Source organism: Lagopus muta, chromosome 6 (genome assembly GCF_023343835.1).
Source record: "Lagopus muta isolate bLagMut1 chromosome 6, bLagMut1 primary, whole genome shotgun sequence".
Classification (NCBI taxonomy): domain Eukaryota; kingdom Metazoa; phylum Chordata; class Aves; order Galliformes; family Phasianidae; genus Lagopus; species Lagopus muta.
The window spans coordinates 4,153,496-4,179,226 of record NC_064438.1 but is presented as its reverse complement, the minus strand read 5'-3'; the positions used below and the strand labels follow the sequence as shown (position 1 = coordinate 4,179,226).

Genomic DNA, 25,731 nt, shown 5'->3' with positions numbered 1-25,731 from the left:
CCCATGAGGAAGCCTAATGGTTCTGAATGTCTAAGGCATTCCAATGAAAATTGGAAAGAAGCTGAAGTCAATTACTAAGCTGAGCTGGGGATCAACATAAACTAACAAGTATAAATGTAGACCTGAAGTTATCAGCAAAAGCCAGACACATGTGAGTGTGTGCATATGAGAGCTAGTTACTAAAAGCACAGAGAGAGTAAAAGATGTTTTGCTTTGATGCTCGTTAGAAGAAAATGATGGCAACCCATACCATTTGGTATCAATGGAGAGGCTCTTCTGAAGGGTTACTTCAGAGTATGTAACAATGAATAATTTTATAGGCATCAGCTCTCTGTACTTCATAGAAGTCTGAATTGAGCCTGTAGTCCTTTGAACACTCTTTATTTACTAGTATTACCAAAGTTTATCTTTGATTCCAGAAAGCCTCTGGAACCTGACTATACCTCTTAGTAGAAGGGTGATAGTCTGGTTACTGCATTTGCATGAATGAAGACTACCAAGAAGGATGCCAAACTCTGATTTTTGTTTAAGTCTAATATTTGGAATCCTTTACATGGCTCTCAGAAATATTTCTGCATTTTCTTGATTCCATTGAACAAAATGGTAAGTCCACCAGCTCAGAAGAGTAAAATATTTGGGTTTTCTTTCTGCAATCTAACTGTGTGAAGGAAACCTCTAGTAATTAGAGGATGAAGCAAGAAACTTCAGGGTCAGATAGCTCAGCACTTCTAATTGATGCTTTTCTACAATAAAATACATCACGAGAGAAAAATGCAGGAGCTGCAGTGAGTTAGGCCCAGTGATAGCAGTTAGAATTGCTAGATGAAAGCAAAATATGGAAGTCTGTTTGGGGTCCAGTGGTAGGAATAGTTCTCTAAAAAGATAAAATGTTATTACATTTTATTAAATAAAGATCCTACTCAGCAGATATTAAAGCAAGTGGCTGTGAAGACTGAACTGTGTGTTTTTGCTGTTATTTTTAAGAATATTGATAGGATCCCCTCTCCTGAGTTCTCTGGTCTTACATTTATGCTTATTTCTGTTGATGATAGACAGTAAGATAAGGGTTAGTCTTCATAACAGATATTATTCTATGATGGCTTTCTACATAGGTTTTTGTCTTAGCAATACTTTGCATCCTCACTGATTCTTTTTTCCTGTTTTTGAACCTAAAAAATCACCATGCAGATGTTGTTGAATCCTGTAATGAAAGCACACCCATCACTGACTGCCAGACCAAACTCCCAGTAATCAGCTGCTGTGGCACACTTATTCCACTTGGTTTTAAGATGCCGCGTCTTCAAGCTGAAAAGCTCACTATCTCTTGCTCTTTTTTTCCCTTGTAGAGCATGATGAGTGTGGCAGTGGCCAGCACAGCTGTGATGAGAATGCAATCTGTACCAACACTGTCAGGGGACATAGCTGCACTTGCAAACCTGGATATGTGGGGAATGGGACCATCTGCCGAGGTAAGTCTGCTACTCTAGAAGCATTGTAAAAGTGGCATACTCTATTAATATTTTCTGACAGTCACCCACATTCCGTTAACTTGTGATGATGGCTGGATTCTGTCAATAATTCACTGTGAGATTCATCATATGGCAACTGGAATGCACATAGAGATGATGGGAATTGACTTGTGCACAGCTTTTCAGCAAGGAGTTATTTCTGGAGTGCTAGGAGTAAAGGACTTTTACTGTCATTGTATACTGTCATTTGAGTTAGGTATCTTTCTGATTTTAAGTGATATTAGCTGTTTATTAATGTCACATCTAGTCTTTAAATTTTAATCAGATGCCTTTTAAATTAGGATAATCATCTCTTCTAATATCGTATTGCTGCACTTTGTCTACTCTCACATCAGAGTAGGGCTTTTTTTTTTTTTTTTTGTTCTTTACATTTGAACACTTATTTTGAAGCTTTCTCTCTTATGTTAGCAAGAAATATCTGGAGTTGGCTATGCTTTCTATGAAGTAGGTCAGCTTTTTAGAAAGGTTTTTTATTTCTGTGGAGGACAAGCAATGGTGTATTTAAAGGCAGGGGTGTGACTCTGTTAACCAGTTGGCTTTGTGAGGGCTCTGTCATGGAGGTACTACTCAGTTCTACCTCTTAGGTATTTATGAATTGTCTTGTTGCATAAAAAGCTGTTTTTGCCTTGCCTGGGGTTTTCTGACTTTCTAAACTAAATTGCAGTAATTGAAAACTAACTTTTTTGTTGGCCACAGAATTAGCATATACCATCTGATTGCTTTTTGACTTGACTTTTTTTGAGATTGTTCATCTGCACAAAGGATAATGCTATATTCAGTACCGAAAGATGGTTTGCAGTGTTTTAAAAAGCATTACAGAAACAATATGAAAACAGTGGCCAAGTTAAACTTCCTGTTTTTATTGAAGTTCAGGAGGTGATACTGGGGAGATGCTGTACTAGATTACAGTGAATGTAAATTACAGCATAGACAGAGTTTCATGGAAGTCTCTGTGAATAGCCTGGCTGTGTTTCACTGTTTTTGTTGTTGTTGTTGTTGCTTTTCTGATGTTAATACAATGTAAATCTTTAATAGTATTTCTTTGAAGCAGGAATGCTTGGAGTAGCTCACAAACCATCTTTTCACACTGATGATCTTTGGGCACCTAGTACTGGGTTAAAAGTACTGGCCAAAAACTCTAACTCTCATTGCATATTTATTAGTCCAGTAACGTTCAAGTAACTAAATATTCTAGTAATGAGATTACACTTGAGAAATGCAGAGATGTTTTCATCCTCAAAATTTGTTGAAAGCTGAGTTGTGGTTAGACATATGTATTTAAAATGCCTTGAATTGCACAGGTGAAGGTACTTAGGGTTACTTGTTTGAGATAAATGTACATGGAAATAGAGAAAACAAAGTGATTCTTACATTCTGACTATGAAGCATGAACTGAGGGGAAAAGTGGAGATGGTAGGAAAGCATCTTGCACTCTAATAATTACTGTATTCACTAGGGCTGAGAATTATCATTTGCTACATGGAATAGCCATTACTGCAAGGCAGATGATACTAGAATGTTGCAGTGTGTTAGCAAATAGTGCAGTGTGCCACGTCAAGAAGTGGTCTGAGTTTCTCAGCCTGTGGTTCTGTGGTCCCTTGAGGTTTTTACAATTTGGGTAGCTAAATGGAGAGGCATTCACATTTTACACATTAATGGTAACATGTAATTTGGCTTAAAAAAAAAAAAAAAAAAAAAAAAAGGCAGAAAAAGCAGAATTATTATCAGTTTCCAGACACACTGGTTGGCTTACAGTTCTACGCTTGGCACAGGAAAAAAGTTGTGCACTTGTCAGGACAGCTATCCATAACTTAGGTTGTCTTTTAGCAATTCTGGAGCTTCATCTTCAGGCAGCGTAAATTGGAAAAGAAGTATATGTAAGCCAAGGTAATAAGTTTGATATAATACCATCTGAAGCTGACAAACCTTCTCCTTGAGTCACCTATAAGTGTTTTATATTTACATGTTATAGATGTTTGCATGCACAAAACATTTGTCTCAACTCCTACTGAAGTAACGTCTCTCCAGTTCTGTAAGAAATCTTATTAATATTGTCCATAAGTAGAAAAATAATTTTATGATCAGAGAGCAATACTGACTTTTGTCTGATTGTACAATATATTTCAACCTTATCTTCGCAATGTCATAAATTCAGAGTAACGTTGCTTTTTTACTTTAGTGACAAATGCTGTGATTACATCTTTGTAAGAAAACAAATACCAGTAGGTCTGTTATAGAAATTGTGTGAGCATTTAAATGAAATTGCATAGTGAAATACTGATAAATACAGTGAAGTTATTTTGGCAGGCAAGTTAGTGATATCTGCACTTTTTGTGGAAAGTATGGAGAAATAAAAAGGACAGAAGTAATCTGAATATTAATATGGTTGTTATTTAGAAATAAAAACAAAAAGACGTGAGGAGTGAAGCAGAAATTTTTCAAAAAATAATTGCATAACCAGGAATGCCATCTTTCTTACACATTTCATGTGTAAGAATTTTTTTGCTTTTCTATGAATGTGGTAGACTAGACTGCATAATTAAGGACTGGATTATGTCACGGTAGGTGTGGAAACTATCATGAAGAAAAGCAGTGAAAAAGGGCACGGTCCAAGACCAAATGCTCTTTTTCATTAGAATAGATACAATTATAGTTTAAATGACATAAAAATAATAATAAAAAAAAAAAATAGAGGTGAATGTAAGAGAATCTTCATAAATACACAGGTACCAAAACATAGGCAGTGAGACTGTGTATAAGAATAAGGACAAACAGAACTTATTTATTTCCTATGGATGTAGATATTTTCTCTATTTTCCTGTAAGAAATAGGCTTTAGTTCCTCAGAAAGATACTGAAATTTTGGGGATAGGTCATAAAAAGAGTGAGCTTGAGTTGAGATGAAATGACAAGAGACTATGATGCTGTACCATCATGGTACAGCAAATTTGACAGAGCGCTGGACCCAGAATAAAAAAGGATTTATATCTTATTACTTTTGCAAAAAATGCAAAGTAAAATAAGAAAGTCTTTTTTAGAAGAAGCTATGACATTAAAGGCAGAGAATAGTGGTAAAACCAGTTGAATGGAGTATTTGTCTAAGCGGAAGCTGAAACTGTGGTCCTACAGGTTACTAGATGAGTAGATGAGATGTACTGCTGTCTAAAGTCATAGAAAGAGGCAAAGGTATACTGAAACATCATCAGATTTCCCAAAATAATTGATGATATTTTACAGACATCAAACCACAAATAAGCGCTGCAGATTCTGCTTGAGTTGTAGATCAGCTTTTGCAACTTGAGCAAAATATGAGTCAGCATCAATGCTGTGTTACAATTGGATGTTTTCTTGTTTCATGCAAAGAGTCCTAGAAATAGTGTATGATCCTTGTCCTAAAGTTTGTTTTGAAAGGTAACTTCTGCCATAGAACTGTAGCAGTGGCCCTTTTTAAAATACTCAGGTGGTGAAACAGGAGACTTTCATCTGCAATGTAGGCAAGATGTGTTGGCTACTCCTTTTTTTGTATATCCCATTTGTGCAGAGCAACCAAAAGTGTAACACTTAACCAAGCATGAATATTTTTCATTTTATATCTGTTTTACTCATATAGTCTGCCTAACAGGTTTATGTGGTGCACTATTAATACCTCATTTATGGTTTCTACTGAGACATAGATTTATTACAATGATTAAATGAGGTGGATTTAGTTACAGTCATAAACATTAATGCAAGTGTGTGCAAAATGACTCATACCTGTCACATCAGGTATTGTGACATAAAAATCAAAACAGTGTTTGTTCTAATTAGTTTCCATGTTGTAGAATCACTTATTTCTGAGAGTATGAAATAGGATTTTTTTTTTTCCTGCAGCGTTTCTCAGAAAACTCTTGGGGTTTGCAACTCAGTGTATGGTGGAGTCTTAAAGAAGGCAGCTGTAATTTTAAAGTGAGATAGTTTCTGTTTTTCTGGTTAAATCTTAAAGTCCAGCTTAGTGTCTTAATTGTACTGCCGTTCTTCATATATATTTACCTTGAAAACTGTGTTTTATAGTGTGGTTGTTACTTAAGGACTTACTGGTCACCTTATGAACATCTTACTGGACTCTGGTATGGAAAAATGTCCAGATTTTGAATGAATGCTGTTTTCTTTTCTAAGGCAATGGGAATAATGACATGGAGTCTTTATTCATAATACATTCAAAGCATTTGCTGATGACTAGAGTAAATCAGAGGCTTGAAAATTAATTTTGTCAGACGTGAATCAGTAATTAGGACTATTTTTCACTGTCTTGATCACAAATTGCAATTGTATGGGCATGTCCTTTTTTAACAAACGGCAGTCTGAGAGTTGTCCTTCATTGCAGTTTTCTCCTTTTTTTTTTTTTTCCATGCAGGAATTTTTTTTAGTAAAGTAATTCTTAACCTGAAGTATACTTAATAACCTGAAATAAGTGCAGGTGAAAGAAACTGTATATCTTCCAGTGTGTAGATGTTGTATTGGCAGTGTAGTAAATAGACAACTAAAAACAAATTCTCATCCCTTGTTACGAAAAATACTGAAGAATAATGAGAGCTGAAGAAACAAACACTAGTCTTATTGGTTATTCCTGTGCTGCATTCTCTACTCTTTTTTTTGCGTCCCTCTTACATTGACATCAGCAATACTGAGATTAAATGCCAGCAATGTGAGACTGTTCAGTATGCTTATATCATTTTGTAAAAGCATATCTGATCACTCTGAGACATCTAACTACCACACTAGATTTGGATGTTCTGTGTGTGTGTGTGTGTGTGTGTGTGTGTTTGTCTGTTGGATGTGGACTTGAAAGCCTTTGTGGAGTGCTGGAATGTGTTAGGAACTATGTGAAGTTGAGCACAGTAGTGGAATGGAATGAAAAAATCATTCCCCTCAGCCTCTGATTTCTGTGGTTGTAAGGCTTTGAGTCGTTGATATAGCTTATAATTTCTTTAATTGCTGTTTTGTTGTAAAATATGCAAGTTGTGTGAAAGAATGTAATAATTTGGACTTGTTTGAAGATTTTGATCCTGTTCTTCACCGTATTGAGCTTTGCATAGTTGTTTCTACCTAGCACCTAGTGAATAAATTGCTGCAAAAGCAAATAGATGCATTCACATCCATATTTTGGTGTTACTTGGCATGTGCAAGGTACCATAGGAAGTATAAGAACCTGAATTGTCATACTTGTGGTTGAAACATTCCAGACAGAACTGATTTAATGGTTTTAAAAGAATACACAAAAAGATACATAACAAGATCAGAATTCTTGTAGATTATTCATTCTAAAAGTAGCACAGCTGGACTCAGAGTCAAAACAATACGATTCAAGCGACAATATTTCTTATATTCCTAAATTCACTTTCATAAAAGTGAACAAAATTGAATTTTCAGTGTAAGAATCTTTATGGCTTTGTTCATGATGATGCAGTTGTCAATGTGTTATATTTCTTATGGTTGCTCTGTTGGTGAATTAGTTTTGAAGTTATATAAAACACGGTGCTTTAGCCACATTCTGTTTGTTACTTCAGTTCTAATGTTGTTGCTTTGCCTTTCCAATGTAAGGATTTAAAACAATATTGATGAAATTATGATTAAGACTAATTTTCTCTTTTCCTTAAAACATCATCATCTAGATTTTGTTGTGTGAAATGTTGAAATTCAGATGTAATTATATTTGTATGAAGAGCTAAGCTATAGATATTTACCATTTTACAGACCAACGTTGCAGCCTTTCCAAGGGCAAAATATTTCCTGCTGATGAGATCCTGTTCTGTGTGGGAGACTGTTCAAGATGATTTAGAATGCACATCAGTTATGGAAATAGACCATTTAAAAACCATGATTAATGTGTCCTGTCAGAGTTCAGATCCTGATCTCTCTGCTGTCACGGATTGTCTCGCTGCTCTAGATTTACAGCCTGTGTAAAAAGAGTGTAACACTGATTTATGTTTGCTGAGTAAGTGGTCCAGTCCAGAGCAGCTATAGTTACCTGTATAAATGCCTTAGTTATATGCAAGTGAAATAAGGTTTATTTGCTTGCATGTACATCTAAAGGCCTCAGCAGAGACCCACGCTTGAGTATTTGTGAGTGTTTCTCGGTTTACATCATAAAAAGGAGATTCTCTTTTGGACTCATTTGCTTCCTGTCTCCAGTTGCTTTGGTTAACGTTGATTCACTCTAAGATCAACATCCTGTACATCACATGCAAAATAAGTGAAGCTAATTACAGAAGTTAATGGCATTGTTTCCCGTGAATTCTTGGGCACTAAACTGGGTTGTATAGGAATGTTGTTTTGCAAGATACTCTTGTTAGGTCCTTTTCACATCCTCATTTTGTCCTCTGCCTTTTAAATTGATCCAGGAGTGACTTGCAAATTCAGTATTTGTGTTAAATAATATTAATACAGTTTTTGACATTACCAGGTTGACAGTTTTTCTTTCAATTTTTTAAAGTTCAAAATGAACTTTGGATGTGGGATATGGGTTTCTATTCATGTTGGCAGATGTGGGAGCTCACTTCCCTCTGCAGCTCCATTCTCTCAGTGTTTCCCAGCTGTACTTCCCTTCTGTGTCTTTGTCCTCTATCGCCTTCTGCCTTACTCTGGCTGCTGCATGGCTGTGAAATGTGGTGAATTTTCTCATGTGCTGGAAGAACATTCGACGGGTGTGATAAATGTTTGCAAACTGAGATGATTTGGCCAAATTTGGTTGGATTTTCACAGTTGTGTGGAGCTTACAAGAGTGCTTGTAGAGTTTCAGAGGAGCAAAAGCTGCATCCCTCAAATCTCTGCGTTAGAATAAGAGCCAGGGGCAAGGGGGAATTGCAACCCTCCTCAACTACCTACTAGTTTTGGAGACTGCATTTTATTTCTTGAATACTGGGAATGGCAAAACTGTGTAGGCTGTTTGATGGTGTAATTTGCATATTTCAACCCCAAAAGATTCTCCAGTTTGCAGCTTTTTCACAGTGGTGCTGGTGTTTCAGCCTCTGCAACATGCTGACAGGTTGAGGCACCCCTGTGTGTGTGTAGAGTTCTTATCTGAAGTGTGCAACAATAAAAATAATAAATGCTGCTCTGCTAAGTGAGCGTATGCTAAGTACAAGACTAATGGCAAACTTTAACAGTATACTGTGGATGTTACCTGAAAGAAATGGTGCAGTGAAAAAGAATCTTTTTGGAACCTATTGAAAAAAAACACGAAAGGTGCTTTGAAGATTGCATCATCAAAATGAGTTATTGGGTGAATTTGGTACATGAAATACAAGAAGAATGTGAATTAAAATGGCTTAGAACGCATTGGGTGCAGAGAGAATTAGAAGTTAAGGTAAACCAAGAAGAAGTGGGAATTGAAGGGGTCTCACTTTTCAACATGATTTAAAATCCAGTCATCCAAGAGTGGAAATGAGCAATTCATATATCACAGAAACGAGGAGGGTTTTTTTTTTTTTAAAGTTATTCCTGAAGGGGCAGAGCTGTGTGACTTATGTTATTATTGTGCTAATAAATACTCGAGCATTCTAGCGTGTCACCTTGATGGTACTTGCGGTTTTCTCTCTATTTTCAGATGTGCACCTAAAAATGGGAATTGTCAGGCTGGTTTTTTGAAGCTAAACTTCAGAATGGCCTGTTTGTTTGATGGCTACATGATACACAGGCAAATCAAGTAGGGCTTGAAATTTTAAGATGATGTAAACTTTGCAAATCTACCTTTGTTGTTTAAAAAAGTAAAAGCAATACCAGTCCATACCTTTGTGCATATCCATCTTATCCATCCTTCTTCATAGCCTGTTAATTACGTTTTAGCCTCAAGGGTATAAAGCTATGTGCCTCACATAGGTTACAGGATGCCTTTCCTGCCACTGATGAGCAGACGAGATGGCTGTTCTCAGCCATTACATGTAGTATTAATATGTATCCACCCATTCCCTTCAGGACGTAATTTCAGTCTCCAATGGCTTCGCAAACGAGCTGCTGTGAGCAGAAAGCCCTGGGATGGAATAAAATGGCAGTTGGGTGTGGAGCTGCAAGGGTGCTTGCAGAGTTTAAATAGGCAATATCCATTCCCTTGCATTAATTATAATGGTTTATGGATGCTCATTAATAGGCCACTTTTATTACTACAACACATGGTTGTACTGCTTTCCTGACACCTATTATTTCCTCCCTCCAAACAGAACAAAGGAAACAATAGTCCTCTGACATTGCCATGACATATGTTATTTCCAAGAAAAGATTGAAGTAATCAAATCAGTCCTGCATGCGCAGAGCTCTTTTCCCTTAGCCTTGGGAGAGAGGCAAGTGAGAAAATTCTTAATGTGGTAATTTTAGACCTGACTGGGCAAGGTATGTGCCTAACTAAAAGTAAGTGATTGACTCCACTGAGACTACTTACATCAGTAGGCACTTAGGTTTTTGGTTTCATGCGGAATATGCTTTGCTGTGTTTGTATCACAGAGGCTCGGATAAACACAGACAATAAGCATTCATCTTTTGCTGTGGGTACCAAGAGGAGGTTGAATTTTCTGTATCCAGAGACAGGATAGCTGAACAGCTGAACCTGCCTACTGCTTGTCCTTGAACCCTCAGCAAGGCAGTGAGCTGCTAGGTCAACTTAGTCCTAGCTGTGCTTCAAAATTCTTCAGAATTATGTTGTAGAAATAATCAATGCATTTCTGTAGGAAGCAAGCAGGCAGCGTAAAGTCATGAGATAACAAGACTTAGAGATTACTTTTCAGTGACATCCCAGAGAAGTTGTTGGAGCCAAAGTAAAAATGAGTGGGAATCTGTAAGTGGTTGCTAATTGTTATTGGTCAAGTGGTTTTTGAGTGCTCCATTATTTATTTATTCTTTTACTCCTATAAAAGCAGTGAAATTTAGAAATAGTTCAGGTGGTAAGGTCTGATCTGCTGAATATATGCATTCACTGCATTAAATGTTTATCACGTAAAAGAAAAAGAGGCAAAAGAGTGCGTGCACACAGCATCGGTAAGAGACAGGCAATAGATATCTTATGACTGCATGCTTGTACAGGGAGCTGTGCATCCTTGCATAGCCTGGGCTGGGCTTGGACAAGAGGCTCTTGTTGGAAGTCAGTGCTTTCTGTGGGACTTTGACTCTTGGGCATGAGGACAGCAGAGCTGGGAATAGGTCACAGACTGAGGCAGCTTGATTTCTGCTTGTAGCTGGTGACATCTAGTTCCATGCCAAAGGTTTACTCCTTGTCTCAAGGCTTCTGTGCAAAGTACAGGTGCCTGGTGTCTCTAACAGGTAGACTGGTGAAAACGACTGAGGAAAAGTGCTGAATGGTGTTTCTAAACCAGTTTTTTTAAACATGACACCACATGGTATGGGACATCACTTGGCCAGCCTGGGCCAGCTGTCCCTGCCAGCTTCTTCTGTACCCCCTAGCTTCTTGCTGGCAGGGAAGCACAGGAAGCAGAAAAGTCTTTGGCTCTGTGCAAGCACTGCTCTGCGATGACTGAAACGTTGGTGTGTTATCACCACTATTTTCATCAAAAATCCAAAGCACGGCATCATACAAGCCTCTGTGAGGAAAATGAACTCTCTGCCAGGCAAAACCATGATAGTGTTCTACTGGAATTTTGACCACGTTGCTTTTGAATGCTTTCAAGGATCTTTTCCAGTTTGTTTTTTACGTATTATTCCTGTTCTGTTTGTCTGAATGTCTACTGGGAGGACTGCACATAGAATACAGTAAGTTACACCCAGTGCATGAAATCTACTGCATGGCAACTAATTTAACTAACTGATACTGATAAAAGTAGATGTTAGAAATTTGCAAGCAGTGTCTCTTTGTGCTGAGTGCTTAAAACTGAAGATTGCACTTTAAACAGAAGCATGATATACGCCTGGAAGTATAATGTCAGGTATTTTTATGATGTGTTTATGAGCCCTGAACTGTGTTTTTGTATAGGCTCAAAATTTTTTATGTTGCTGTATTCCAGCAGTCACTGAAAAAATATGCTGGCCTCCAATATAAATAAACTGCTGTAGAAGGCAGCTGAGCTCAAAGTTAGCAAACCTGGCATATATTGTATTTGCTTCTGAAAATAGTTAGCTAATTTTATTTAAACCTTTATGTTCTTTTCGACACTGCAACCCTGATAAACCCTGTAAGCCATGTCTCCTGGGTCACACTGGACAGGTTCAGTCTGGCTCCCATCTGTTCTAGGCAGGCATCCTTGACATGCGTTAATGAGGTTATGTGTAAGAGTACAGGCAGTCTGTTCTTGCCATGAACTTTATGCTTGGTAGATGATATTTTGAACTGTTACCTGAGCTTAAGCTGTTACTTCCTGTGTGTAGGTATTCTGAGAAGAAACATCTTCATCAGGAATTTGTTCATACCATTTATGGTGTGTCTCATTCATGAGCAACAGCAGAAACTGGAACACAAGACTAATGCAAGGAAGAACTGTTGGAGTGATGGAGCACTGGAACAGGCTGTGCAGAGAGGTTGTGGAGTCTCCTTCTAAGGAGACAGTCAAGACCCATCTGGATGCCTACCTGTGCAACCTGCTGTAGCGTACCTGCTCTAGCAAAGGGGTTGGACTCAATTATCTCTTGAGGCCCCTTCCAACCCCCACAATTCAATGATTTAAAGAGTTAATGCACTTTGCTGACTCTTGTTTATTTTGAACACCCTGCAACACTGAAATTCTCCATTGAACTGATTGCCCTGCTGTCATAGGTTGTGTTTGTGTATCTCATATTGGTGACTTATTGCCAAAGCAATATTTATTTTCATGTAGCTGAGCCATGTGTGCACTCCTGTCATCCCCAGACTGCACTACGAGGATTAGAATACTTCTAATTTAAGGGAAATTATTTTAACCCTACAGCTGGTAACACACCAATTTAAAAAATGTGCTGCAGATAGAAGGTGCCGAAGTTTGTATCTATGCAGATAGTTTCTCACATTTATGTGGACAGTGACATTTGTTCATGAGGACTGTTGAGCACACATGCAGATGCTTTAATGCAGCCTTTTCAGCATGTGCAGTGATAGATGGCTGCCAATGTAGAAAAAGCAGAAAAACAAGCAAGTTTTCTGGCAGTAAGTGGAAGCTTTGATGCAATTATATTGCGAATCTGCTTGCAGTTAGACCAAGAGCATCTCCACAGTGGGCAGTGGAGCGTGGCCCCGTATCATTGCCAGCTCCAGTTGTGCCGTGATGGCTAGAGCAGACAAAGGCCCTAGGTGCAGAGAATCACAGAATCATAGGGGTTGGAAGGGACCTCCAGAGATCATTGAGTCCAACCCCCCTGCCAAAGCAAGTTGCCTACACCAGGTCGCACAGGCAGGCATCCAGGCAGGTCTGGAACATCTCCAGAGAAGGAGACTCCACCACCTCCCTGGGCAGCCTGTTCCAGTGCTCCGTCACCTCACTGTAAAGAAGTTCTTGCGCATGTTTGTGCGGAACTTCCTATGCTGCAGTTTCCAGCCGTTTCCCCTTGTCCTGTCTCCACACACTGCTGAAAACAGTCTGGCCTCACCGCTCTGCCCCCCACACCTCAGATACTTATAGGCCTGGATCAGGTCCCCTCTCAGTCTTCTCTTCTCAAGACTAAACAGACCCAGTTCACTCAGCTGTTCTTCACAGGGGAGATGCTCCAGGCCCTTCACCATCATTAGGTATTTCTCATTAAACTATAATAATTTGAGAAGTCTTCTAGTAACTTGGGTGAGACTTTCTTAGGTATGATAATTATATTGGTGATAGATGGTATTACAATATTTTTTTTGCTGGCAGCTTACTTGCCTTTCAATAGCAATGTCAACTAGAATGAATACTATGTCATGATCAATGTCAATAACATGAAATTTCTTTTTACTGCATTATTTAAAGTATGTATGAAAGTTACTGTTGGGTATAAAACAACATGGCCTTCTAAAACAGTGTAGATTTCTGAAGTTCGAGCCAACACAAAGCTTAACATCTTTTTTTTTTTGGCTTGGAAAATAAAGAAGTGAATACTTGAGGGGTTCAAATCTAGTCCTCAGCAATGAGAGATCATATGTGTAAGTATCAGCTGTGCATTCAAATGATGCTGAAAGAAGCATTTCTGCAATGTAACTGCAGTATTCTTGTGATGTTGAATTGTGGCTGGGCTGCCAAAATATGGCTTGATTGGAAATGTGTTTCTTCAAAAGTGTTAGAAGCGAGGGTTGTTGTTGCTAAATGAATTACAGGAAATTCAAATACATTTTGGTGCAAAACAGTAATATTTTCTTGAGTTGGCCAATTACTTTAAAAGGAATGAGAATTATATAATTCACAAATCAAAAGTTGACTCTAGCTACTTTTGAGGTGATTTAATCACCTTATTTAATCATTGCATAATTAAATAAGTACTGAGATCAGTTTTTAAGATGTAGAGTAGTTGTGTGTGATTTTGACAACAGTTACTTAGACTTTGGGATGAGGTAAAATAATGATGATTTAGTAATATTTGTTTTGTCTGGAGCATTTGCAATGCTGTATGATATACTGATAAGATGGAATTTCTCCGTCAGGAGAGATTTTCTGAAGCTGCCCCCAGCTTTGTGTGCAGTTCCCTGCAGTTGTGGTGGACAGATGGGGGCTTGCTGAATGCTGGCTGTGAGTTGCCTTTGCCTTGAATTCAGCCTTTCTCGTGTGGTTCCTTCACTTACGGATCAGGTAGGCTGTGCGTTCCTGTAGCATGCTGCTGACTTGTTCGAGGAGAGCCCTGTGTGCTTTCATCTGATGTGATCAATATTGACTTGACAAATGCACAGAGGGTGGCAGAGGGGAAGTCAAGTGAGTTCAGTAGCTGTGCAAAACATGCGGAAGCCTCATCCATGTTCTGTTTCGCACATGTGCTCATCGAGTCAGTCAGATCAGTCAGGTCAAAACTGCCTCCTCTCCTCTTCAGGAGTCTTAACTTTACCCTGTTGTCACTGCCTCTGTACACAGAGAAAATTGAGAGTGTATTTTGTGAACGTTATTGTCAGTGTCTTAGAACACAAGTTAATAAGGGCAGGGAAACATGTCTATTACTAACGTCTGCCACTGCCTGCAGCCACTGCTGCAGCACGTGGACTGGCAAGAAACAAGACAAGAATCCAAGAAGCAACATATGTAATTGCTTGTATCCCTTCTTGTCTCATCTTTTCCTTTCTGATTTTAATGATGTCGCCAGTGGACATCCTCTGTTTAGTCCTTGGGGTTTTCAGATAGCTTTTGATTTTTTTTCTTTCATATCTTCCTAACGTCCAAATTGCTGCTGTTGTTGCCCATGAGGCTCTGCTGAAAGGGCAGGACCTGTGGCTTGTGCTGGGGGTCTCCTTTATATTGGTTCATACAGCACACTGAGATATAGTGCAGAGGCTTTAGGTTAGCTCTTCCCTGGGATGCAGCACCTTAACTGCATTTGTTTTCCACTAGCTTCAATAAAGGAGTATATTAAGGTCACTTTTTTTCCTGAATCTCCCAGCTGGCAACATAAGAAGTTGCTTTACTACCAGGGCAGCATTTCTTCTGCTGTCATGTGGTTCTGGGGCTTAGTCTTCCTTTTTACCTGATCGGGCAGAAGGATGCCTCTGTATATTGGAGTTATTGATTCTGAAAATACATGCTGTGAAACTGAATGAATAGTAAAATATTGAATTGATAGGAAGAAATGGCCCTTCAGAGTTTTTTAGGTTGCCATTTAGCAGGAGAAATATTTCCCAAATTCAGCAAACCATCACAGACCAAACATACAATTATTTTTAAACAGATTTTTTTTTTGCTAGTTTATTTAGTGTGAATGAATTCTAGACTGACAGTCCTAAAGTCCGAAGTCTTCAACTCAATCTGTATGTTGGGTGATGCAGAGAATCAGAACAGAGTACCATTACCAAGCAAGGGAAGAACTATAAGCTCCAGGAGGTTTGGTCTGTAATGACTGGCAGCAAACTGACAAAATAAGTTATTTTTATTAGGTTTTGTTACTTGGGTGCCACTAAAAGCATTACTTTGTCTTACAATCTGTATGTCTTTATACTGTATCTTTGTCTTTATGTTTGTTCTTTGTCTTTTGGTTCCTCTTCCTAAGTAAGATAACTTGTAAATTTTCTAGTTGAAACTTGCATTTCTAATTTCTTTTCCACAAAACAGTGTTTCACAGAATGTCAATTTTACGTATTTCAAGAAAGATATTTTTTTCTTACGCTGATCATTTATTTTCCAACATTAAAAGCATCTCTAACTTTGAACTTTAAGTAGGAATACAAGGGTGTACAGCTTGTACAGGGAGAAAATGTTTAAGTTCCAATTTGGTTTTGGGGGCAGCTATGCATTGGGGCGGAAGTGAAAGAAGGGAGTGGAAATTGCCAGAGGTATTTGCTGACTGGGTGATGATTAATGATAGGAGATGATGAAACTTACTTAGAGTTTCTGATCTGGAACAGATTAGATTTAATTATGTCTGAAATTGGACAAGTTTTTTTTTTTTTTTACACTTTTTCTTTTAATTAAAACATGAATTTAAAGAAGAAAAACTTCTAAATCTTACAGTCTGAGCAAACAAAAAGTGAAAAGAAAGTATGCTATTTGTGTTATGCCATGCATGTATTGAAAGTGTTAGAAACTGAGGAAGATGGAAAGAAGGAGGACTTAAGTATCTGTAAGAGCTGTCAGAAATGCAATTAATTATTACAGTGTACAGAGGCAGGTTCCTTGGCAAAGCACCAGCTGATAACCTCCGATCCACTGAAGAATCTCAGAATCATCTAGAGTGGGAAAGACTTTCAGTACCACCAAACTCAAACATCAATTTGACCTAGTGAGTCTCATCACTACAAAATGTCCCTTGATGCCTCATCAGGGATGGGGATTCCACCGCTTCCCTGGGCGGCCCATTCCAATGCTTGACCACTTTCTCCACAAGGAAGCTCTTTACAGTATCCAACCTGAACCTCACTGGTGCAAGTTGAGACTGGTGCAACTTGAGGCCTTTGTCTTGCATCCTACTGCTCGTAGCCTTAGAAAAGAGACTGAATACTTCCTTGTTGCAGTTTCTTTCCAGGTAGTTGTAGGATGATGAGGTCTCCCTTCTGTGTCTTCTTCTCCGAAATGAACAGCCCAAATTCCCTCCTCATAAGTAGTGGTTAATCCTATTCTGTGCTGTCACTGTGTGACAGTCTGCTGCTGATTGTCCTATTTTGGTATGAAATGTAAATAGCAAAGATCCAATAGTGAGAGCACTTAGAATCATGCAAATGCAATCTCTGAGTTTCCAGGGGAAATTCTAGTTGCTGTTCAGTGTGATGAGCTCCAGAGATCCATATCTCAGCAGTGGGTAAGACAATACCTCCCCTAGGTTTTTGCAGCATGGTTTCAGGTTTAGGAGTGTTACTGAATAATATGCTATCTGAGATAAAGCATGCAAATTAAAAACAAAAAGGATAAAGTGATGTAGCGTACTTATGCTGATGAAGCTACTACTAAGTTTACTGTAATTAGTCCCAATAAAAGAGTAAAGGAATAAAAATGATACCTACTACAGCATAAACTTTAGCTATCACTTTCTGAGTTACTTTTTACATTTTAATCTGTCCTGAAAGGGAATGATACATGACTGAGACGTAGCTGACGGAGGTGATAAATGCTGACCATTTCAGCAATTCTCTTTGTCTTGACAGCTCTACTCACTCATCTGCAGCACGTGGACTGCTGGGATATATCTCCCTGGGGTTTGTTCTGTAGCAGGACTTCTCTGTCATCTGATGCTTTTATTTTACATTTTGAGAGACTGTATTTCTTCCTCCTTGGAGTCTGGATAGAAAAGCACAAATATAGTAGCTTCTCACGTAAACCAAATTCAACTGACCTTAACTTCAGGCAGTGGAAGTTGTACGTTTAGCACAGGTCAGGGCTTTGTGCCGAACATAGGTTCTAATGCGACTTTAATTCACCAGAAAAGCCCAGACATAAGGCATGAAGTGGAGTGTAAATATTTTAGCAGTATTCATGTTCCTTGTGGGATGGAACAGGTGGCTGTGAAGCATGGGGGAGTCAAGCAAATGCAAGCTATAAGCAGTTGTGAGAAATGACTGCCCTGCCGTGGGGTTGAATGTGGAGAGAGCTATGCTGTACTGGGCCAAACTGTTAAGCAGTGATGCTCTAATGAATTCTAGGGATCTCTGCTCTACTACTGAAATGTCTACACTATTGTTTTGGTGATATCCCTCTCCCTGGGGTCATGAAATTCTATTCTTATTTGCAAGTACCTAGGAGCAGCTTACATACTCCATAGAGATCCATAGAGACAATAAATATGCTGATAAAACATGCTGGGTGAAATGCCTTTTGAACTGCAACGCTCTACATGTTATGGGAACGTGGTGAAAGAAAATGAATGCAGGAGAACAAAAATAAGATTCTCCTGGATGACAGTGAATTGGTAGTTTTGTTCTGTTCATTCTCTCTCAGGGTTTGGCATAGGCATGGGCAAATCTGCTTGTGGATGTCTGGAGAGCAGGGCAGGCACGTGGAAGCAAGCTTATTGTCTGGAAAAACAGGCACTGAAAAAATGAAAACAGTATTGAAAAATAAGTAGAGCCAAGATTGTGAATTCTAGGTTTTAGGAATGATGACATAGCTGCAACTGTAAGAACTGATGCTTCCTGTATTGTCGTTTAAATCACATGGTTGAGTATCACAGGACGGCCTGCAGTCCATAATGTTGAAGTGGAAGAGAGAAAAAAACCCATTTGTGAATTTATGGCTGTGACATGATTATAGTGTACAGTGGTTTCTATTTCTGCCTGCTTTATATTTTGGTCCTGGGAACTACAGAAAATGGAGCTAGAGAATCTTTTTAAACCAGAGATCTGCAATCATTTAAACATCTTCGGAGATCCAGGTTTAGGTTCAAATTCCTTCTTATCTTTTTTTTTCAGTGCAGAATGTTTTCATGCCATCCAATTCTTGCACACCTAAACAGGAGATAATTAATAATTGCTTGCATTAGATAACAAAATTGTCTGTTGAGCTTTAAAGCTGGTAGAAAAGCTTACAAATGGCAGTGGCAGCACCACTTGCTGTAATGCAACAGATGGTTCTGGATCATTGTATCCCACAGGGACTGAAGTAAGTTACAGCAAGGTTAAAACTTTGTCCTTTGTGACGTGCATAATTCACCACTTTCTTGTAATAATATCTCTCTAGAGAATTGACTCCCATTTGTAGCATCTGAGTCTTGAACATGTTTATGGATCTCCTCTCTTTCTCTTTATCCCAGTCTGACTTTTTGATAATAAAGCCATAGCTTATATGAGGACATTGTCAATTAATTAATTAGTCCAATGAGCATAAAGATCTAGTAGCTATATTTACAGAGCAGCAAAGAGTAGCTGTTTTGTATTGCCTTTTTTCTTGATTACAAGTCCTTCTCAGTCTGTTGGAAAGCAAGTTCTTTAAGGTTGAACCATCCCTTTTCTCCATGGTATTTGCAATACCAGTTTTGCTTTGCAATGCCTGTTTTGCATGGGCATCCATTATGATGGTTTTACATGTTGCTAGCTGTGTTCACTGAGGATTATAAAATCCAATGAATTGAATGTTTGTTAGATTTCTCTATGAGCAATTTTTTGCCTAGGAATTTACTTAGATACTGCTGCATGCTGATACTCACGGATTGGAAAGATTGATTTTTGAAAGACTAGCAGGATTTTTTTTTGTGGTGGTAAATAGCATATGGAATAGAAAAGAATGGCAGACTTCTGTTGTCTATTGGAAGCATGACAGTAATCTTAAAAAGCAATCTCTGTTGACAAATGATGCTATAGAAAGGAAACTTTGTACTCAGTTGGCTCCCTCATTACTGCATCTTCTACATCAAATAAATGAGTGCGGAGAGCTTTGTTTTGAAAGCTCACACTCTCCTGGACTTTGAGGACTTGCAACATCAAAGTGTATTGCTTTTTGCAATGTTTATGGCTGCCCTATATAAATCTCTTTACATTTGCCATTGAAAAGACACTCATGCTGTGTATCTGCCGCTTACATTTAGCGGTCTGTTTCCAACAAGGTTTTACAACACCTTGGTTTCTGAGATACTGCTACTGTGTCTTTGGGTGAAGTTCTTTATTGTACATAGAAAGATCTTTGAGCATAGTCTTTTGAGATGCGTGAAACTGCTTACCTTTATAGGCTTAAGTAGTTTCTGAATGCAAAGTACTTGTTGGAAATGTTGATGCTTCTAAGTACGAAAGCAAAGGGTGTTTCTTTCAGCATGGTTAACTGTATCACAGCCTCTAGGGGCCTTATTCAATCCTGTGAAATTCAGGAGGTCATTTCTGTAGGTTTAGCAAGGATGGATCTCGGTCTGTTGCAGGGAGTTGCTCGATTACAGGGTGGCATTGAAAGCATGGTGTGCAAGCTGTTGAATAGCATTGTAGATCACCATTCAAAATACAAGAAGTGCCTCATTAGTCTTAACAATTAGCATATTAATGATGACTTTTGGGGTTTCTGTAAAGACTTTCACCCCAAGTTCTCCTCCAGGAAGAATTATATGACGTTGTGGATTAGAGCAATTATCCACTTGAAATGCTGTAATAACCTAAGAACTCTTAGGCACTGATTACAGGGAATTTTTTTTTGCATGACTGGGGCTTCTCAGTCTAAAGTAACATAGAAAGTGTGCTGGTGTTGGTCTCATAGTCAACTGGGAGATGTACGTGAGCTGCTGCTGTGGTGCAACTGAAAGAAAGGTCAAGTATTTTTCCTAGATACAAAGAAGCTTTGATATCATAGTACAAGAAATCTTGCAAGACCTCATTGGCCATATTCTGTATATTTCTGTTGTGTCTGTTCCCAGAAGATGGTTTTAAACTGGAAACATGTTTGTGAGAATGGAGAAGCGCTCTGATAATATGGATTAAGAGAGAGTGACTTTTTTTAACCTTGCTAAACAGAGCTTGCAGGGTATTGTTACCATGTACAAATTCAGAGAAAGGTGAATATCAAGGAAGACAAAATTTTGAAGGACGCTACGGAAACGAGAACAAGTGATATTAAATACTTAAGAGTAAAATCAGCTTGTAAATTAGAAAGTTTCTGACCACTTAAGGAGTATAAGAGAATTCTTCTAGTGAATGATTCCACATACAGTTATTTCACTGATGAATCTGAGAAGCAATTAGCCTTGATATTTGAGGGGGCAGAGATGGGCTGGAAGGATTTGGTTATTTCATATGCTTGCATCATTTGCAGCTGGAGCAACACTTTGGAGCAAAACTTCAGTAGATCAAGTTCTTTTGTTAAGGAGGGGGTGCAAAATGACAAGTGTTTTTCAAGTGAACTGTGCTGTTCTAAAAGGTTGAAGAGACCGAGTAAATATGTCATTTGCATTTTGACAAAAGGATTAAAAAAGAAAAAAATCTGCAGGTCTGTAACAAATCATAGAATCATAGAATGGCTTGGGTTGGAAGGGACCTTTAAGATCATCCCTGTTATAGGCAGGGACACCACCCTCTAGACCAGGCTGCTCCCTGTACCATCTCTTCTGGCCTTGAATGCCTCTGTGGAGAAGGCTTCCACAACCCCTGTGGGCAACCTGTTCCAAGGTCTCACCAAGCTCACAGTGAAGAATTTCTTCCTAATATCTAGTCAAAATGTACTCTTTTCCAGTTTAAAGCCATTTCCTCTTGTCCTGTTGCTACATGACCTTAGAAAAAGTCCCTCTCCAGCTTTCCTGAAGGCCCCATTCAGGTAGTGGAAGGCTGCTATATGGTTCCCCAGTACCCCTCTTTTCTCTCAGTTTGTCCTTGTAAGGGAGGTGTTCCAGACCCTTCTGGTGATCTTCTTGGCCCTCCTCTGGACCTGCTCCCAACAGCTCAGTGCCCTTCTTGTGTTGTGGGCCCCAGTACTCGACGCAGTACTCTAGATGGGATCTCATGAGAGCAGAGTAGAAGAGCAGAATCACCTCCCTTGACCAGCTGGTCACGTTTCTCTTGATGCAACCCAGGACACTGTTGGCTTTCTGGGCTGCAAGCGCATGTTGCTGGTTCATGTTGAGTCTTTCATCAATAGACACTCCCAGATCCTTCTCCTCAGGTAAGAAATCTAACCTTACAGTTAAATGCGTTGAACCAAAATGCAACTATTTGAGAAAAGCAGAGATAGGAATACTTGTCTGTTATTTCAGACTGAAACTTAGAAGTGTGGAGGAACAGAAGGTTTGCTGGTAGCATGAGAATCATGTAACAAATTTAACATTCTCCTTATAATATGTTCCATGCATTAACTCAGCTTGGTTAATAGGATGGTTGTTGCTGCTTTTGCCAACTATTTTACATAGCTGCTTGCCATTCTTGTATGTACAATACATACATGTATCTGAGTATCTAGGTAGATGTAGGAAAGATCTAAGTGGAAGAAAATGTCCTATTTTTCATGGAAAGAAAAGTCAGTATAAAAAGCTTTGCTTCGTTTCTGGATGAAGTTCAGCTCTTATATGCAGTGGTCAAAGGCAATTGTTTTCAAGGCAAGAAATGAGGAAAAGTGCTCTTCCTAACTGACATTGAGCTTAAGAAAATGACTTAACAAAATATCCCCCTGCAACCAACTTGTATTTAGATGGAAAAAGAAAAACAAACACTGATGGTATAGATTAAATTGTTGCTTGCTCCATGGCTACATTTATTCCGAACTACATAAGGAAATGCTAAAAACAGAAATAAAAATTAGTGACCATATTTGATTGAGGAAAAATTGAATTCATTTCATAAAAGGTATGAGAAAAAGAATTCAGATCTCACCAGCATACACACAAATGCTTAGGAATAAATACAGTCTAAGCCAGAGCAGTAAATAAAGATGAGCGCTGCAGTCAGTTCTTGTATCATTTAAGCATCTGGTCTACTACAGTTAATGCCAAATTTAGTTCATGTAAAATAGATGTAAATGAATGTCTGTTGCAAAGGAGACTAAAAAGTGAATATCTTCTAAATGGTATTTTACTGCGGTAGAGCGACAAGAAAAGAGAATTCAGTTATTGTGCAGAAATCCCAAAAGCCAGCAGCATTTTCTGCAGCTGCAGTTGGGAAAACAAAGAGGATTCTAGCATCTCTTTGGAAGAAATGCTTTTTTTTTTTTTTTTTTTTTTTTCTTTCTTTCCTATTTAAGTGACTGCTAAGCTGTATAGTTTGTCTAGTTCCATTCAATATCCTAAATAAGCAATTTATCTTCCACAGTGAAGAGCAAGCTAGCACGGATCTAACTTAGAGAAAAATTTCCCTTTGTGCTTCATGCAATGTCATGTGAGCTCTAACACTGATCTGGAACAAAAGGGATACAAGCACTTGAGTGCATGGTGCTCTTGAGCAGATGGATGAGCTAACAACAGAAAAGCCAGGGTTGAGCCAGGAGGCAACAGGGAGCTGGCTAGTCCCAGTAAAGACTGTAGAATTTCCTCCTGTCACGTCCTTGCTTACCTGCCACAGCCTTTCAGAGGTCACAAGTATGGAGCTGAAGCAGTCACATTTTTCTCTCTGCAGGTTCTCTTTGGACCAAGGGGAAAAACACAGTTTATCTCAGATCTAGGACTTCTGAAAGGGGCAAACATCCCTTTTGCAATACTAGTAAGAGTATTTTATTATGAATGTGGGTTAATTTTTGTTGTTACGTGGTTTGCAACAACAGCCTTTGCAATTTTCCCATTTGATCTGGGCTCACTGGGATTTGCACCTTTGTTAGACAACATGACAAGAATTTCTTCCTTTGGCTTCCCTGGCTGTCCAGCCCTAATCAATTTTCAGAATTTCAAAGGAAGAATTATTTTTGCTATCCAAAAGTACTGTCATGCATGTGGACTGAAAGAATCTTCTTCCTCACTGTTTTCTGTATGTCTTCAGTGGGGTCTTGGCTTTTAGGCAATCCTTTGCAAGCACAGCATTTGTCATCAACAGAGGAGTAGGACCTTGGCCTATGGTCTCAGCTATAAAGTTGCACATAGTGATGCATGATAATTTTTTTACTTCATAAACAAAATAGCAAAACGTGGAGTGTGAAAGCTAAGTTGCATAGCTTGGTTTTAAATCTCCTCTTCAGAATTTAAGTACTTCACTGTCAGAAGTGCACAAATTCTCAGCAATCTAGTGCAAAGCTTTCTGGTGGGAGCACGACAAAGGTGTCCTTCAGATTTTCTTCCAGATCAAATTGTTTGCGATTGACCTTGCAATACCAAACGAGTAGTGCAGAGTAGACCTTGGTGTGAGTGTACCTTTGCATGAGGGATCAATTGTGGAGATTGCCCATACATTAATTAGCTTCTATTTCCAGGTGTCATTTTCTTGAAAGCTTCAAACAGACCAATGGGAAAAATGAAATGGAGAAGTTCTTCAGACACCTTTTCAATAACAGCATCATGAGAAAATATTAGAAACTCAGTGAGACTCTTTTTTTCCCCCCTTACTCTCTATGACAGCAAGGTGAAGCTTTATGTCCATCTGACTATTCCTGAAACCTCTGTGCTTCCACTAATAATTTTATAAAGATAATGTAGATGCCTGAAAGGCTTCAGGGCACCAGATGAGAAGGAACCTCACAAGAAATCATTATTCCATTTTTGAATCTCATTTTTTATCTGCTCGTTGATAAATCTTGCTTTTCTGAAAAATGAAAACTTCTGTTGGAGGTTTGAGGATCCAGCAGAGTGACAGGATAATTTGTTCCTGGAGATGAATTCAGGTATTTCATCAGTGCCCTTGCTGCTTTTCCCCTCGCTTTCTTAGCAGCTGGTAACATTGACAGGAATATCAACAGGACAGTTTGCTCCAGATGTCTTAGGATTTTTCCAGTTAACAAGTGTCCCTTTCTGCCTCTACTCAACTCCTGTGTCTTCCAGGTTTGGAAGCTCTATTGCACTTTGTTCTCACTGACAGTGAATGATGGACTGGTTCAGTCAGCAGCTGTGTCCTGGAGGAGAGGAAATCTTGTTTTAAATATGGGTAGCTGCTCATTGAAAAGGCTTGCCTCTCAAAGAAGCTTCCTGAGTGAAAGTAGTGGAAGAGGTCTTAATAACTGATAGCCCAGAAGAGGTAGAACTGGGCTGACTTGTGATTTGCGACTACTTTGCTTTTTTTTTAAGGGCTATGTCAGAACACCAACCTGGATATGCTATTCTGTACTCTGCTTTGTTTTCACTGTGCCTTTTAGTCAACTTCATTAAAATTTATCTTCCTTTTTTTTGTTTTGTTTTGTTTTTGCGGGGGGAGGCTGAGCGGTGTTATTTCAGTATACTGGAGGTCATTTTGTGTGAGCATGAAGAGAATTTGCTTCTGTTTAATTCCTTGCTGTACTTCTTCAGAGGCATATTATTTTGGCAATGAGAGGACAGGCTGAACAGTCACCATACCAAGGTATTACTGTGCTCTGTGTCCCCTCCCTAGGGCTACATATGGACTCACTGTACACAGTGGCCTCCTGGTTACCAACAGCTCTTTGGGGCATGTTGTCATAGGCAGGCAAGGCAAGTCTTGATCATGATTTTTTTTATTAGGGAACATATTTCTGTGCAAGCATTTTTTGTCCCACTTTTGAAGATTTCTGTATAGCCAGTGATTTTTATTTCTAACTTTAAGAAGAGAAAAAAGTAGGATTATAGGTTAGTGTAGATAATGTTTAGCCTTTCTCCTTTCAACTTAGATATTTCCATGTTTGTTTCTCACTGAAAATTTAATTTGGAGGTTAAATTCTGTCTCAGTGACACGTATACTTATCAAAGCTGCAGTACGCGTTGGGGAAAAGCTATGATGCATATTAGAAATATATGATGTTAGCTTTATTACAGGACTGTACCGCTCAAATCACCACCCCTTACATCTGTGGCCATCATTAAATGTGCAAAAGGCCAAGCTGTAACTAAACAGCACTCTCTCTGTGCTGGGAGTGTGCCAGTGACATCAGTGTGGAAGACAACAGCATGCAATATCCTTCTGGACTCAAAAGCATTATGCCTAGACTGAGCTGCCAACTCAGATGCTTATTTGGGAGAGCAGTCAGTGGAATTGCAGTCACTGAAGCTGATATTTCTTATTCTCACCAGACCTACAGAGTGCTCTTTTTCAGTTGCTTATAGTGATATCGGCACTGACAGTTTATAAAGCATTTGTACATGTTGCCATCTTTGCTGCAAAATGTCTTGAA

At 38.8% G+C, this 25,731-nt stretch overlaps 1 protein-coding gene across 3 annotated transcripts in view; it reads left to right on the top strand.

Moving 5' to 3' along the window:
• Positions 1 to 25,731, top strand: part of NELL1 (neural EGFL like 1) — a 293,522-nt gene that overhangs the window by 185,658 nt on the left and 82,133 nt on the right. For all 3 annotated transcript variants that reach the window (XM_048949311.1, XM_048949310.1, XM_048949309.1), the window contains exon 14: positions 1,347 to 1,469. In XM_048949311.1, coding sequence (XP_048805268.1) covers positions 1,347 to 1,469 — 123 coding nt within the window. The remainder of the gene's footprint in view (positions 1 to 1,346; positions 1,470 to 25,731) is intronic.